Source organism: Stegastes partitus, unplaced genomic scaffold (assembly GCF_000690725.1).
Source record: "Stegastes partitus isolate 25-593 unplaced genomic scaffold, Stegastes_partitus-1.0.2 Scaffold332, whole genome shotgun sequence".
NCBI classification, from domain to species: domain Eukaryota; kingdom Metazoa; phylum Chordata; class Actinopteri; family Pomacentridae; genus Stegastes; species Stegastes partitus.
The window spans coordinates 36109-52739 of record NW_007578063.1 but is presented as its reverse complement, the minus strand read 5'-3'; the positions used below and the strand labels follow the sequence as shown (position 1 = coordinate 52739).

The 16631-nt window shown below is 40.8% G+C and overlaps 2 protein-coding genes across 2 annotated transcripts in view; both read left to right on the top strand.

Annotated features, from left to right (window-relative positions):
* LOC103358789 (AN1-type zinc finger protein 5) overlaps positions 1-7347 on the top strand; it is an 18930-nt gene extending 11583 nt beyond the window's left edge. Inside the window, exon 7 of the mRNA XM_008283897.1 lies at positions 7336-7347. The gene's annotated coding sequence lies outside the window, so the exon portion shown is untranslated. The remainder of the gene's footprint in view (positions 1-7335) is intronic.
* On the top strand, positions 2849-14319 carry abhd17ab (abhydrolase domain containing 17A, depalmitoylase b). The gene is made up of 5 exons (XM_008283898.1): positions 2849-3570; positions 4657-5027; positions 6634-6828; positions 7926-8105; positions 11239-14319. The coding sequence occupies exons 2-5, from the start codon at positions 4663-4665 to the stop codon at positions 11462-11464; spliced, it is 966 nt and encodes a 321-aa protein (XP_008282120.1). The 5' UTR covers positions 2849-3570; positions 4657-4662; the 3' UTR covers positions 11465-14319.
* The last annotated feature ends 2312 nt before the right edge of the window (positions 14320-16631 follow it).

Here is a 16631-nt window from a genome sequence, read left to right as displayed (position 1 = left end):
AGAACATGCAAACTCCACACAGAAAGATTCCAGCATGTGGAGCGGCGACCTTCTTGCTGCGAGGCAACAGTGCGAACCACCGAGCCACCGTGCAGTCCAATATGTCTCCTAGCATATAAAAATATACATTGTGGACATGTTAACAAGGCAGAAAGGAAAAAACAAACTCATTTTCATTGGTCTTTAAATGCTGTGATCCCCACAAATTACATTTTTGTCATAGGTAGAAATCTTAAAGACAAACTTGTGCAATTAAGACCAAAATTATTTGCATACCTATATGTAAACAGTGGTAACAGGTGAAAAATAGTGTAATTTTTTTGTTTCTTTTAAGATATGGGTGTGCAGTGCCAATAACTTATAAGTGGTCTACATAACAAACAAACTGTACGGCTGACATTTGCCTGTGCAAGATAGTAAAGGTGGACCCTGAGCCAACAAATCCTCTTCCTCAGCAAACTGTGTGTGTTTATGTTTGTCGTAATGTTTGTGTGAATGTGAGAGTACTGTATTACTCATGTTGTGGAGACATAAATCTCTTCGGGCTGTTACATTGTTGGGACCTGTCTTCTAGCGCTGAAAAATTAATCGAAATATTACTATTGAAACTGCAATATAGCCAGGTGTAATTTTCAACTTGAAAAACTGCTGGTTTTTTCACAAAAGGTAAAATGTGTCACAAAATATCATTATAAACTGAACACTGTGGTGCTACAGAGATGCCCCAGACTACAAATCATGTTATCTGGATACACGGGAATATGCTTATTGGGTGCAGACCACAGCAAAAACATCATATCATCATTTATTTTTTTCAAGGGAAAAGAAATGAAAAAATAACAATTTCCACTACAATGGTGACTCATATCACAATATCTTTCAAAATAATGGTAGCAGGATTTTTTTATACTCAGCCTTACTGCCTTCCTTTTAAGAATAAAAAGCAAAATCCTTAACTTTTATATGTTTTGTTCTTTGTTAATGACAAATAAATTGTAATAAATGATGCACATCAGGGGCCTGTTCCTGAGTTTAACAAAAAAGTCAGGCTTATTTAGTTCTGTGAAGGTTACTGTTTGCCAAACCTTTAGGTAATATTCCTTGACCGTTAGACTTTGCTGCTTGCCTGAACAACCACAAAAACACCATAAAAGTTAATTATCACCACATTATATGGAACTTTTAATTAACCACTCCAGTCTGCCAGCATACAGTAACCTTCAGAGAACATTCCTTAAAGGTTACTGTCACCTGGTTCCTGGCACAGCAAAAATGGATTTTCACCACAGATCAGTTTTCCCAGCACATGTTGTTCTTGTGGAACCTTCAAGGTACATTCCCTGAAGGTTAATAGTTTTTTTTGCTCAGGGAACCAACAGTTACTTTCAAGGAACCTGCCCTAAAAGTTACTGTTTGCAGAACCTTCACTGAACATTACCTAAGGTTACGGTTTCTTTCAGGGAACCAGCAAATAGTAACTTCAAAAAAATGTTCCCAGAAGGGCTCATAAAGGTTACTGTTTGCCAAACCTTCAGGGAACATTCCTTGAAAGTTACTGTTTGCTGATTCTCTAAACAAGCACAAAATAAAAATGATTTTTTTATTGTATGTAACCATCAATTAATCACATAAGTCATCCCAGCAAACAAGAACCTTTAGAGAACCTTCAGGGAACATTCCTTGAAAGTTACTGTTTGGTGATGTTCTAAACAAACATGAATATGTCACCATATGTAACCTTCAATTAACCACATAAGTCATCCCAGCAAACAGGAACCTTTACAGAACCTATGGGGAACTTTCCTCAATCGTTAATGTTCGGGGGTTCCCTGAACAACCACACAACAGGCTAAAACTGTATTTTTACCACAAATTATTCACTCCGGTCTTCCAAACAAACACTAACCTTAAGGAATCCTCCAGGGAACCTTCAGGAAAATGTTACTTAAAAGCTACTGTTTGCTGGTTCCCTGAACAACCACAAAACATAACAACAATGGATTTTCACCATATGGGAACTTTAAACACATCAGTTTTCCCAGCACATGTTATTCCGTGGAACCTTCAGGGTACATTACCTGAAGATTATTGTTTGTTTGTTCAGGGAACCAACAGTTACCTTTGAGGAATGTTTATCTGATAGTTAACGATTAGCAGCATGTTGTTTTCACAGGCTTTTTGATACATACAACATAAACACCATTTCCAGCGCAACACAGATTTTCCACTCCTCTGCTCTAAACACACTTGTTTTATCAAACATACTCCAGAGAACCTTCAGAAAAATATTACTTGAAAGCTACTGTTTGCTGGTAAATCAATCAATCAATCAATCAATCAATCAATCATCCATCCATCTATATAGGGCCTGTATTTATTCACTTCAGCAAACAGTAACCTTTAAGGAACCTTCAAGGAATGTTTCCTGAAGGTGACTGTTTGTTTCTGCAGGGAACCAGCAGACGGTCACCTTCAAGGAAGGTGGCCGTTTGCTGAAACTGAAAGGGAACAAGGGAACATAACCTGGATGTTCTCCAAACGTTTCCCAAAAAGTTTGGCAAACTGTAACCTTCAGGACATCCTTAGGGAATGTCCATGGATGGTTACTGTTAGCTGCCTTCAATTCTCAGTTGCTGTAATGATTCACCAGAACTTCCCTCATGAGGAATGTTGAGGAATCCACGTTTTATTTCCTTCAAAGGTGCGAATTGACAATTAAGTTCACCAGCGTTATCTATTACAACACGTCACCCACTCTGATGATACGTTTCCTTAATTGTCCAATGGAAACTTCACACGTCACATCCGGTCAGCTGTCGCTTCCGGATGCGGTGAAACAGCGGAGGAGCAGAAAAACACCGCGCGGACATGGATTAATTAAAATGACAAGAAGCTACGCGTAAAGTCGGAGGAGACGCCAGCACCGTACGCTATGGATTCACGGAGACAAATGCCGTCGCTGGAAACTGCGTGTTAGCGGTGTTTTACCGTCGGACGGTCCGGTAACGAGCGTTGTTTTCACTGAGTGGCCGTGTTTATGTCTACTTGCTAGCTTAAGCCAGCGTCGCGTTAGCCGCTCCGCGCAGACAAACAGCGTCTATCCCTGTGAGGAGATAATGTGACCTGCCGTGTTTTTGATATATAACAGGAGGAAACAGTGCTGTGCCTGTTTGATCGTAACTACAAAGAGTTTGTTTTGGTCGCTTTGGGGTCCAGACTCTGTTGCTGCGTCCTCACCGACAACATTTCTTGTTGTTTTAAATCGCACAAGACACTTTTGGGAATCGTGTCTGAAGTCAGCTTTTGTACCAGAGGACGACATGGGTGTAATCTGGACTTCAGTCCCCACAAAGAAAACACAGCAGACACTTTGTAAATAACACTTCCCTGTCAGCCGGTAGGCTCCACTACTTTTTCCGAGTTCCGCTGACAAGGCACATAAACTATATCCTGTGTTTGGATTCGGCTGAAGTGAAGGAGAGCTTCCTTTCTCGTTTCTTTTTTATTTATTTATTTTTGTTTGTGTCAGCACTGTTTTTCTTGCTTATACCGAGGTCTTCAGCTCAACAGGTAGGTCTGTGATAGGTTTGTGGTTGTGTCATGTGGGGATGTGTGTGTGTGTGTGTGTTTGCATTGCTGACCTAGATATTTATTATGTGCTCTTTGCTAACGATTTACCAGAGTCAAAAGTCTTAATGTCTCCGTTTAAAAAATGCACAAGTATTGAGTGTAGAATAGCACAAAGTTCTAACCAGTGACTGTATTTGGTTCAGAATAATCTGTTGATTATTTTCACAAGTAGTGTCTAAGGTTATTTAGATTTTAAAGCAACTTGGCTTCACCAAAGGGCTGCAAAGAGGTCATAAAGAAGACAGGATAAGACTTGTAAAATCCGTTAGTTAAACAAAACAAAATAAACATTAAGCACTAAAAAAAAACAAGGCAAAACAGGATTGCAACTTCTAAGATTAATTTCTAAAATTGAATACATAAAGAATACGACAATATTTAGACCACTGAGAACAACCAAAGGCCATTAAAGCATTTGTTTTGAGGTTTTTGTATTTGTGTCAATGGAGGAGAAACACTTTGAATTGAAAGCTTTGGAGCTGCCAATGTAAAGGTGTGAGCTCTCTTAGTAAAAAAGCAGCTGTTTTGAGGATCTAGGAAGATATTAATAAGTTCCCAAAGTCCAGGTTTTCATCTCAAATGTCCTATTTAGTCTGGCGACCCTTCTGAAACCCAAACGTATTTAGTTTACAGTCATAGAAGAATTAGTAAACCACACAATACTCACATTTTAGAACAAATAATAAGCTGAAAATAATACATTTTTTATTTTGCTGTGGAGCAACTCAAGCACTCAAATGTGTAAATGAATATCCAGTATTGTTGCTGATATTGTTATATTTGCCTGATTGACTAACATTATTAATAGATTAATAATGAGTTGCTAGTGTTCCTGATGTGTATCTGATCATGTACAATCCCTATTTGTTCCAATATTGGTGTTGTAGGAACGTGTCCATCACCACTGTAGGCACCCTAAGGCTAAGTGCCTTGTACATGACACTGTAAGAAGTGTCTCATTGTGTTAACATTGGGATGATGTGGATTCATTAGCACAGTGATCCTCTTGTCTCTCCTCCTGCACAGTGAAGGATGAATGGCCTCTCTCTCAGTGAGCTCTGCTGCCTGTTCTGCTGCCCGCCTTGCCCGAGCCGCATTGCAGCCAAGCTCGCCTTCCTGCCCCCGGAGCCCACGTACGCCTTTCTGCCAGACCCGGAGGCAGGCCCCGCGGCACCCGGGGCAACGGGGACGTCGAGCCTGCGGGCGCGGAGCGGGGCCTCGGTTGCTGGAAGCGGAGGAGCCGGGGCTGTGGAGGGGAGATGGAAGCTTCACCTGACGGAGCGAGCAGAGTTTCAGTACTCTCAGAGGGAGCTGGACACGACGGAGGTGTTCCTCGCTCGATCCAGCCGAGGGAACAGAGTCGGCTGCATGTACATTCGCTGCGCTCCTAACGCCAGGTGAGCAGCTCAAAAGGTTTCCTTTTGTGTTTGAGGTGACTCATTGCTGTGTGATAGAGACTTAAGCTTGCTTGACCTCTCTGGTTCATTAACGGCATTGTGTCACACTTCCTCTGAAGTGGTTTAACACCCTTCTTTCTTGTCTATCTTCTTCTACGCACATCCAGGTCTACTTCCTTTACTTGTCTCCCTGTTTGCTCAGCTGACTCAAACATTATCTCTTCCTGCCTTTTCTATAGATCACTGTCATCCAAAATGATGTGTTATTTTAGTTGTTGTATTTTTTTCTTTCTTTCTTTCTTCTTTTCCTGCATGTTTGTCAGTACTTGTAAGTTGAGTTTCCCTTGTGTCATTCATGACAGTGATCATGATAAAAATGTGTCATGCTCAGTGACAAGATACCAGTTTCCAGTGAGTCAGAGGCAAAACATTTACAGCTATGTGGTTTTCTTTTCTGCAGGTTTGTGTCAATGAATTTAGTGCAGTGACTGGTAGATAGCTAAATGGGAGGTGATCACATCATTTGACCTAAAAAAACCCAAACATTTAATGAGATTTAAAAGCATTTAACTTCAGTTTGACACCCATCTGACTGCACTGTGCTGCTACTGATTAACTTACCAAATCAATTAAAAAGAAATGGACAAGCTTGTGTTACACTCCATTGCCTTGCGTTAATGTCTGTCTAGTATTACAGAGAATAAAGCTAATCTTGACCTGATATGGCAGAAGCATTGTTTTGCCACGTTCTATGCAAAAAAAAAAAAAAGGCCAAGAGCAAAGCCGCGGGCTGTTGGAGCTCATAAACAAAACCACCGAGGGAGAATTTCAAAATAGACAGCGTGTAGAAAAAGTATCAGATTTCTTTGGAGAGCACAACATGCATTCATGAATAACAGGCAAGGGCTAGAATACCCAGCGTTTATAAAGGATACCCTGCTTCTCAGGTCCTGCAAAAATGTCTAGAAGTAAGAGTCATTTGACATGCAGCCATAGTAGTAAACCAATCCTTCAACCAGCAGCTGTTTTAGACAAAAAAAAAACATATTGAATGAGGCCACATTGAGGTAGTGGCCTCATTTACAATAACACCTAGCAACGACACAAATAAACCGAATATGTTGGCTTCAAATACAAAAAACAAAGATACAATCAGCAATTAAAGAAGAGGATAAAAGAAAATTAATAAAATGATGATCACCATTAGGAATAAATAGAGAAATTAAGATTTAAGACGAGATAAATCAACTAAAACAGGAACAGCTAAGTGTGAAATATGATTGTTAGGCGTGTTATTCTGGGTTTCTGTGCACAATAAGTAAAAGTTGCTCTGAAGAACAGTCAGCAGCTGCAGGTTTACACTCACCACTTGTGTTTTCTGGTCATTCTAGGTGCTGTGAAAACTATTTACAATAGTGTAAAGCATTTAGCTACACTATATAATGTGTTTTTTTGCTCATGTAACATTAAGAATCACAGTAAAATTGCTGATTGTTTACAGGTTGCTGTATTTCCGACTCTACCTGAAGTACAGAATCAATTTTTGGCTGTCTTATTTTCTGCTGGCCCATCTGCTAACCTTTCTTTTGAATTTATATCCCCTCAGATTTACAGTGCTTTTCTCCCATGGCAACGCAGTCGACCTCGGCCAGATGAGCAGTTTCTACATCGGCCTCGGCACTCGTATCAACTGCAACATCTTCTCCTACGACTACTCGGGCTATGGCGTCAGCACCGGCAAGCCGTCTGAGAAGAATCTCTACGCAGACATAGATGCTGCCTGGCATGCCCTGCGCACGCGGTAACCGTTACCATATAATTGACCCATATGTGTCTTTCAATGAATGATTTATTATGCTGTGTTTTATTCTGGCGAGACGCGGTGAGTTTAGATTCGGTTCAAAGCAAAGCGGGGATGAATCACGCTGGCAGGGGTTGTGGTCAGGACAGAGCTGCGATGACGAGGGCAGAGCAGAGTGGGGACAGATACTGGGGGAATTAAAAAGAGTGAGATGGATGGATGAGGGGAAGCTGCAGGATGATGCATCTCAAGGACATTGTGATGTGATAAAGTGTCTCATTAGTGGAAGCATTACTGTCTTAATGCATCTGTAGCCTCGGGGAGACATTACAACACACTGACTAGGGGTTGGCTGAGGTTACCTTACCTCCATAACTTCAGTGTGTTTACCGAAACTGTTTCTAATATAATTGCTGTCCAGAAAATACATGCTTTAAGGTGACTGAAATAAAACTGACTACAAACTAAAGTTGTATATTTTCAAGGTTAAATGAAATAGGTTTTCAGTCAAACACATAGACAGGTAATGCTGAAAAGATGGTGATTAACCGGAATGACTGACAGGAAATATATTACCATTTTGGTGACTGATTTTAAATCAAATCACCAAATATTTAAGTAAAATTTGATTTAAAATCTATTCAGTTTCACTTATGGTGCGCCAAGTCATAACACAAGTCATCTCAGGGCACTTTACAGAGCATAGCCAGGACCTCACGATAATATTAAACTAGAAATAGAAATAATAATTGTTTTTCATTAATGAAATTAACTATTAACTAAAGTCATATGTCTTTAGATGTTGGTGCTGTTCATAACACTACTGTTGTTAGCTTGTATGATTACGTTTTCTCCCTCCAATTGGTTTCATAATAGAATATAAGTTATTTATTGTCATTGCAAGTGTGCAGCAAATTTAGTCTTAATGCATAATAAAAAAAAAATCTATATGAAGTGGCTATATATGCAATATGTGCAGTAATAATCTTAATCATTTCATTTGTGTAGCATATTTCAGTGTGCTTCACAATTAAATTTTAAATCAAACAAAAAATGAAAACTAATTTAATTAAAATTTTTGGATTTTATTTTACCAGGTATGGCATAAGCCCAGAGAACATCATCCTGTACGGTCAGAGCATTGGTACAGTTCCCACTGTAGACCTGGCATCGCGGTATGAGTGTGCCGCCGTGGTCCTGCACTCACCTTTAACTTCTGGTATGAGAGTGGCCTTTCCTGAAACAAAGAAAACCTACTGCTTCGACGCTTTCCCCAAGTAAGTCTCTGCAGACTGTTCAGTTTCTTCTCTCTGTCTCTTTCTACGCTTTGCTACAAGTCTCATGTATATAATGTCTGTTTCCATGAATTTGTTGTTTAAATAGAAATTTAACATCTAATAATGAAAACTGTGTTTCAGTGCGTTGCCTAATTAAATTGATGTGTTTGGTTTATTGCATGAAATACATCATTAGCTGCAAGAAACACATTTTTTGTCAGAGACATATTTCTGTACACAGCAGTGTAATCCTTATGCTCTCCTCTGTCGGCTCCTCGTCTCTCTCCGTCTAATAAAATCCCTTAATAAGGTGTTCCTTTAAATGTGACACACACACAAAGATCACACAGACGGTGTACACAGACTGTTTGGCTTTCTGTTGCCATTTTCACATAATGACAAATCTGCTAACAGAAAAGCATACTTGCACTTGTGAAAGTGTTTTTTTGTCCAACGCGAACATCTGCGCTGATAGAGCTGCTCCTCTTCGTTTGGGTTGCAGTTTGACGGATTTCTGCTCCACTATCTTTCCTTGGTTAACATGTTGATAGCTCTTTTTTTTATTACAGATATGAGCAGGCCACCTAAGTACTGTAATATTTCAAAGGCAAGCTGGCGCTCCCAGAGGTCTATCTTATCTTGCAGGGAGCAGCGTCACCGAGCAGTAGTCGTTCTCATCTGGCACCGTTTTAAAAATGATTTTCTGCTGCAGCTCACATCTGTCTCCTGCTGCAGAGACTTTAAGTGTCATTCACACATGTAACGTCGGATGTAATGATCATCATCGTATCGCATCAGTGTTAATGAGACCTTATGATCTAAGTCTTCTTAATATGGCTGATCAGAGTTAAATCATTGCAAATGTAGTTTTAGATTATGAGCAACCCCTCGTCTCGGGAGCATTCAGTAGTGTTCTGGTTTACGTTTAGTCACTGTTAGCAGGCTTTAAGGACTTAGCGTGACTTCAGCATAGCGCGGACATGTGCATATAATCAACAATCAACAATTTCCCTGAGGTTTGCACCAAAGGGATCAGACCGGTTTCTATTAATAAGTTTCACAAACAAATAAAATTACTTGCTAAATATGTGTTTACTTTTTCTTCTGTCTCAGCATCGAGTCTTTCCAAAGAAGCTCTCCGGAGACGCTTGTTTTTTTTATACATGTCGGCAGCGGTTAGACTGACGGCTTCGTTTAACGGCCGGGCATGAAAACTGACAGTCAAGTGCGGAAACAAGCACAGACGGAAGACAGGCTAGTCATATTTCAAAATAAAACACCCTGTAGACTGGAAATAAAAATAAAACGATTAACCTTTTATTCTTTCTGTGTGGCTCTGTGTGGCCCGGTACCGGTCCACGGCCCAGTGGTTGGGGACCGTTGCATTACAGGACCAAAGCATATAAATCCAGGCCAGTTGAGAACAGCAGTTTTAGTGTTAGTTTACAGTTTTTACAATATTTGTTTAATTTATGGGCCAACTTTGGAGTAAAACAAATGATGAAATGTCAAATATAAAACTAGTTTTATTTACCGCGCATAGAACATCAAATCACAGTCACTCGTGCAGTCGAATAAACAAGCTCACTGCACTGAGGCAACGTGGTTTTCATGCTAAAATTTCAACCTAAAGTATAATTGGTAAATAATTTTCAAAAGTAGGTGAAGGAGGTGGTCATGCAAACAAGCTGAGAGCAATGTGGGGGTTTAGCTAGCAACGGGCCGCATGACAAAGTCTTCTGTGGTGCATAATGGCCTCCAGACAGAACTCGTGTTCGAGTCAAGCTTTGATTCATGAGGGCAGAGTTCGTACATCCTGTGGGATGTGTAACAGAGCTACCTTTGTGGCTCAAATCATGTGTCTTTTGACTAAAACAGCAACACCAGCACAGACAAATGTCCACTGTGCTCAATGTTGTGTCAACATTTTATCAATAACTTATTGTATAGAAGGTAAATTATTAAAAATTCCTCTGTGACCGTAGATGCAGACGAGGGATCAGGTGTGTGTTCGTGCCGATCAACCATTGCTTGGGTTTAAACTTCTACTCTTTGTCAAAGATTCTTCTAATGCTCCTCGTTCTGTTATATCCTCCCACTCCTACCACACATTTGTATGCAATCGTGGTGGTGTGGGTGTTTGCCGTTAAGTGTTGTTAGAGGGTTTTTTATTTTTAAACCATGGCCACAAAGCAATTCCCATGGCCAGACAATAAGGACACAAAGTACCGCTATCATTAGCGAGCCTCTATCCCTTCTGTTCCCGTTGTCAGTTCAGTTGTAGCGGCTAAGTCTGTAGTGAAGGTCAATCCCAGCCTCAACGTCGAGCCTAGTCTCAGATGGTACCAGTGGGTGAGCAGCAGAGGTGGTAGGAAACCAGGGAATGCCTGGCTGTGTGCGTGGTGGGCTGAGAAAGCCTCCAGTGTTGTTCAGAGTCAGTCAGAGTGGGCAGCTGGCCTCCCTTCATGTGTCTGTCTGTCCTCTCTCTGCTGTTTTCTATGCAAAATATGTCTATGACTTGATGACAGTTTTAAAAATTCACCTTTGCGCATGCGATTATTTTGCAAAAGCAGCCAATAGATATGTTAAATTCTGTTAATTTAAGCTGTAAACAAATCCCAAGAGTCCCGTTTCGTCTCTGGAGAGTTTGCGAGTGCAGAATCTGCTGATTTGAGGGGGTCAGCTCTGATGTTGCCAAAATCAAATTATCATTTATCAGCACTCATGCTACAAAACTCTCATTTATTAGTCACTGACCTGCTTGACACGGTGATGTTTTTGTTCAACACAAACAACAGCACTGATATATTGGGTTACTTCCAAAGCAATAAATGTGTTTTATAACCCAAAGCAAATTACTGCTGCTGCAGTGCAGACAGAAATGAAGCTTCCGCAAATCCTTGTAGATATTTTTACTTGAACCATAACAACATATTTTATTGACTTTTTTTTTTTTTTTTCCGACCGAGCACACCGATCCGCCAGGGTTTTCTTTTTATAACCTGATCCACAAGGCCAGTGCTTTGTGGGCTATTTAACTGACCCGTGCAGTCTTTTTTTTTTTTTTTTCTTTCCAAAGCCTTTTTTTTTTTTCTATTTCTAACATCTCTGCTGCCCTTATTTTCCATTCCAGCATCGAAAAAGTGTCCAAAATAACTTCCCCGGTGCTCATCATCCACGGGACAGAGGACGAGGTGATCGACTTCTCCCACGGCCTGGCCCTGTTCGAGCGCTGCCCCAAGGCCGTGGAGCCTCTCTGGGTGGAAGGAGCGGGACACAACGACATCGAACTGTACAGCCAGTATCTGGAGCGCCTGCGCCGCTTCATAGGACAGGAGTTGGCGGTACAACACGCCTAAACCACCACCACCACCACTACAATCAGCATCAGAATTACCGTTTTTGTTTTGTTTTTTTCTTTCCTGGTCCACTTAAAGCCTCACCTCTCCAAGATGGAAATCTGTCCAAGACTCATCTAAACCGTCCCTCAGCTTACCAATGCTTCCAGGAGTGTCACGTTCAACATATTGTAGTGTTTTCGGGGCGTAGTTTGCCCGCAATGGACCGTGGATCTGTGAGGCGCACGGAGGAGTGTGTTTCAGATGTGTGTGTGTGTGTGTGTGTGTGACTGCGAAAGACTTGTTTTCTAGCAGGAACTTTTAAGAGTACAGCTGCTATGTGTTACGTGGTAGCAGATGTGTTCCTATACTGTGCAATAACACGGACAGTGTCCACAAGAAAAAAAAAAAAAAAAGGCTTTTGTTGATATTAGATGAGTTAACAGAACAACAAACTGAGAAGTAATCATGTCGGTCGACTACATCACAGTCCACGTGGGCGGCTCCTGTCGGTTTTCCAGCCCACTCGTACAGTTTGTTTTTAACCTGAGTTAGCAGATTAATAGAGAAGCACCTTTATTAGAGGATTAGAGGAGGGTTGGGGGAATATTTTCTAATCATTATTAAAATGTGGCACAAAGATGCTCTTTACATTTGAGTTACCACTTTCTATTAGTTGCACCAGTCAAATGCAATCCAGGAGTGTTGATTTAAGGTGCTGTCTTGTCTTTTTTTTTTTTAGTTCCTGGTTAGTTGGTGTAGCATCGGACTGCATTATATTGGAAGGTGTTTCTAATATTCTGTCTCCCTCGAGGCGGACGAAAGCGGCGACTCGTATATATTCCTGGGGGAAAATGATACATCCATGGGTATAAGTTTGTATTTTGAGTCTTTCATTTAGTTTTTATCGTACTGAACTTTTCGCTCAGGTAACCCTCTTTTAGACATTAGGGTGAGTGTGCTCCACACTTGTTCGTTTTTGTATGCTAAATCTCCTCACGTCCACATTTCTTAGTAGCGAGTTAATCCAGTGTGAGATCCTTCATTTTTTTTTTAACCCAGTAAAGAACCAGACTTTGATCCTTAAACTGAGGTAAAGTTTGGTGACACCCCCCCAACACATCTGTATCCCGGTACTGGACTCTGGGATCAGCTGTGTTCAAGAGGGACAAAAGTTCAAGAGCCTCAAAAAGGAAAAATACCTCCAGGTCTCTCATTTAATGGAATGTCTGAGAGTCTGTTAGCCCCGTCCGTTTAGTTTTAGTCTTGTTTATGTCTCACACCAGTAGGTCACAGCTGTCAACACTGTTTCTCTCTCAGTGTCTGGAACAAGAGAAGCAACACTAAAATTAAACAGGCCTTGGCTGTCTCCCTCCAGCCTCTTCTCATCCTTTGCTGTGTTTATATCCTAAAAAATCTTTTCTGACACCCGTATTACTCATTTGCACTCCATCTAAAGGGACACTTTTGTCAGCGTAGGAAGTGAATTACTGGTCAGCTTTCTCATTTCGGTGATTGGTGAATTATATCACATTCTGATGATGATAAAAAGCATTCCCTCCCTTTTTCAGGTAAGCACAGAACAGCAACGTAGTTCAGCGGTTGCTTTACAGCTCTAGATTCAGTACAAAAGCTCTTCTGAGACACTTGTCGACAGGCGAACAAGTGTTGGCGCTGCTTCTTTGTCAGACACGTTACTGTCCACTGCCATCCTGTGCTGTAGCGTCACACTCTTTGTGTAAATGTAGAGCAGCTCTTCAGATCCCTGCCCTCTCTGGTTTACAGTCTTTCTAACAACTGCCTATAATATTTGTTCGTCTATGCACACAAGCATAGTCGTTCAGTATTTAACCTGTTGGTAACACTATTTCACAACACAAGTGATGTTCAATGAGGTTTTTGTAACAGCTGTGAGCCGAAGCGTGCTGGTTTTTTTCCCCCCCCTTGTGGCTAATTGATCTTTTTTTTGTTATTTGGAGGGATATCAGTATACAGCAGATTGTCCCGTTCTGCTTCACGTACTGGTTTTGTCTGTGAAGATAATTGGTACATGATTGTGCAAATCATTGTAAGTTAACTCCTAAAGATCATTTTCACTTGAGCTCATCATGACAGAATCACGGTAATTAAAAGTGCAGTTTGAAGTGAACATGCCACCAAAGTTTGAAACCATTTCTGGCTAGAATATAAAGGACACAAGCGTTTCTTTAGGCACCGAGCGTTGCTTCGTTAGGCGACTCGGTTAGAAGCCGAGTTTGCGACCGTTCTGTTTATTTTTGAAGTCCAGATTTTTAGGCTTTCTTGTCGATGTATGAACCAAAGTTTTTTTTTTTTTAGTGCTTTAGCCAGTGTACCCGCTGTTTTGTTTTGTATCTTCATAAGCAATATTGAAAATTCTTTTATCAACTTGTTATTTATCTATCTCGATATTTTTCCACCTCACATTTGGATACAAATTCATTGTAAGAAAAAGATTTCTCAGCTTGCTAAATGATTCTATTTTATCATATCACGTCTACTTTCCGATACGCAGGAGCAGAATGCTAGAAATTAACCAAATTTTTGCGTGCGCGTGTGTGTTTTTTTCAAGCTGTTTATAATTTATGCAGGAGTTCGGCTAAGCAGTGCAGCGAAGTCACGTGTGTGTAGATGAAAGAATATTGACAGAAGAGCTTCAAGCAAAGACATGAAAAGAAAAAAAACTGTCTTATTCAAACCGTGTGGATTTCTGTTGAGGATTGCAGCCGTGGGTATCGTTTTCAGCATCGCACATTCTTATCCATTGTTTATTATACTGACAAATGTTTAGTTTTTAAAGATATTGTCTTTTTTTTCCAAGAATAAGTTAATAAAACATAATCAGAAGTTGATAAGAAGTGTTGTTTTTTGTTTGTTTCTTCGAGCTGGGTATCTTTGTGCGGTTAAATCTGCAAAAGAAAGGCGTTTTCTGCAGGGATCTATGTTACGCGTGCCTCTTTCAGTCCCTTGATTTTCCACTCATGGCAGTCCTGGCGCTCTGTGAATAAAAACCTGTCTGTAGTTTTAAAAAAAAAAGGCCTCGCAGGGCTGCACAAGGAAGATCCAAGAATGGCTCTGCTGAATAATTGGCTGATGAGTAAATGAGTGTTTAATTGCTTGGTGTTTTCTTTTCTTTTTTCTTTTTTTTTATACCCCCTCATCTGTAGAGTTATGTGTTGGATGAGCTTGTTAGCGTGTGTGCCAACAACGGTTCAAGTGATGTGTTTTAATTAAACCAGTACAAGGACTCAGGTCTGTCCCAGCCTCCCCTCACTGTCTGCCACCATGTCGAGTTGTGGGGAAACAGAGACAGATGGATCGTAAGCTGCATTCGCCCTCCTCCTCCTCCCTGAACACACACACACACACACACACACACACTCGTGCCAGCTCTTTTTCAATGGACTACATAAACAATCTGGTGTCTCACTCAAATGCTCTTACGGATTAAAAGCAGCTGCAGCGGTACATCCCTCCCTCCCCTCCATCCTCCTCTCTGCGTAAGGCAAAGTTAGTGCAGCCTGACCTACTGCATCAAGCGCCACCCCTCCACACTTTCACACAGCCCTGAGCGCAAGAAAAAAAAGCCTTTCATGCCGACGCGTATCAAAGGATTGCGGATGCGGCCTCGACAACGCAAGAGTCAAAACAAGGCCCCGTGAATCAGAGAGCAGCCTTAAGAAGTGCGGAACATTCAGTGTATGCATAACAGTTCAGAAGAGCAGACCTGCACATTTAAATCAAACGCGGCGGCGGCGGCCTTGTTTAACCGTACAGCACCTGAATGAAGGGAAGAAGAAAAGAAAAGCGCTGCTGATCGTCCTCCATGTTTCCATGACCTGACAGTGACACTTTCAGTATCTAGAATGCTGCTGGTGAATAATGTGTCTGTCTTATGGATAAGCAACAACACGCCCTGATGTGACCTTTACTTCCTTTCAAGCTCATTCAATTCATACCTGGTAACTGTCTCCGTCGTTAGCCTAGACGACGGACCTTCACCATGTCTGTGAGGCAACAAAACACTTCCTGTGCTCGCTTGTGCTTTATTTTGTTCCTGCTGAGCTTCTCATTGCCATTCTCCCAACGTCCCATCTTGTCCTGTGCATTATTTCCTCGCTGATGGTTTTATTTGTTGACGCTCTCTGCGGTGGACTCAAATGTGTTTATTCCCATTTTAATTTGGCTTTTTGTTATGTCTGCTTGATTGTAGTCGGGGTGAACGCTCACGCACGGAGCCGCTCGAACAAATGGTACATAAAGCTGATTTTGCTTTGTTGAGCTTGTGTGATTGTCTCCTGAGGTGAGGGGGCCATTCGTCTGGACGTGGCCCGCCTGGCTGCGCACAAGCAGCTCGCTCAGGCTGATGAATAAGCTTTCACACTTACTCAGGAGTAAAAGCCTTTCTTGGCCATTTACGTAAGAAGCGCGTCACGCCGAGCAACCACCTGTTCTGGTGTTTTCACTGTCGCTCCGTCTTGCGCCGCTCGGAGGCTCATCGATTATCGCCATCTTGACGGTCTGTCGGTGCAGCTGCAGACTCCTAAGTGCAAAAAACAAAAAAAATAAGGATATTTCAGACAAATAATGTAGCACTGAGGGTAGAAGTCAGGCCCGAAGAAAGCTAAAAGTGGCATGATTAACTTGTTAAAGAGCTTTGAGGCTGATGGGAGCAGCTAGACATCCGCCTACAGAGGGAGATGTGGGTTATTTAAGGTGCAATATGCAAGATTTTGAATAAAATATAGCATTATATGGAAACAAACAATCATCTGCTACATAAAGGTACACTGTGATTTGGTTGTTTTGTTAACTTACAGATAATAACAAGTAAAATCACAGAAATAAAAGTATTAATTTACATATACACTGCAAAAAAAAAACAAAACAAAAAAAACAGGCCAAAACTTTGAATATTGTTCACATCAAAGGTCTGTTTTTGTTTTTTGTTTTTTTTGCAAATTTGCTCTTTTACAATGTTTGACTGTATATTTACACTATTTTACTGTATTTGAATCAGCAAAAAATATATAATTTTACAGATATTTGTCATTATTTGAGAAAAATATGTATATTAAAGATTGGAAAATAGTAAATCATTATTTAAACGGATATTTCATAGATTGTCCTTGTTTTATTAAATTATTATATTTAGTAAAATCACATGTTA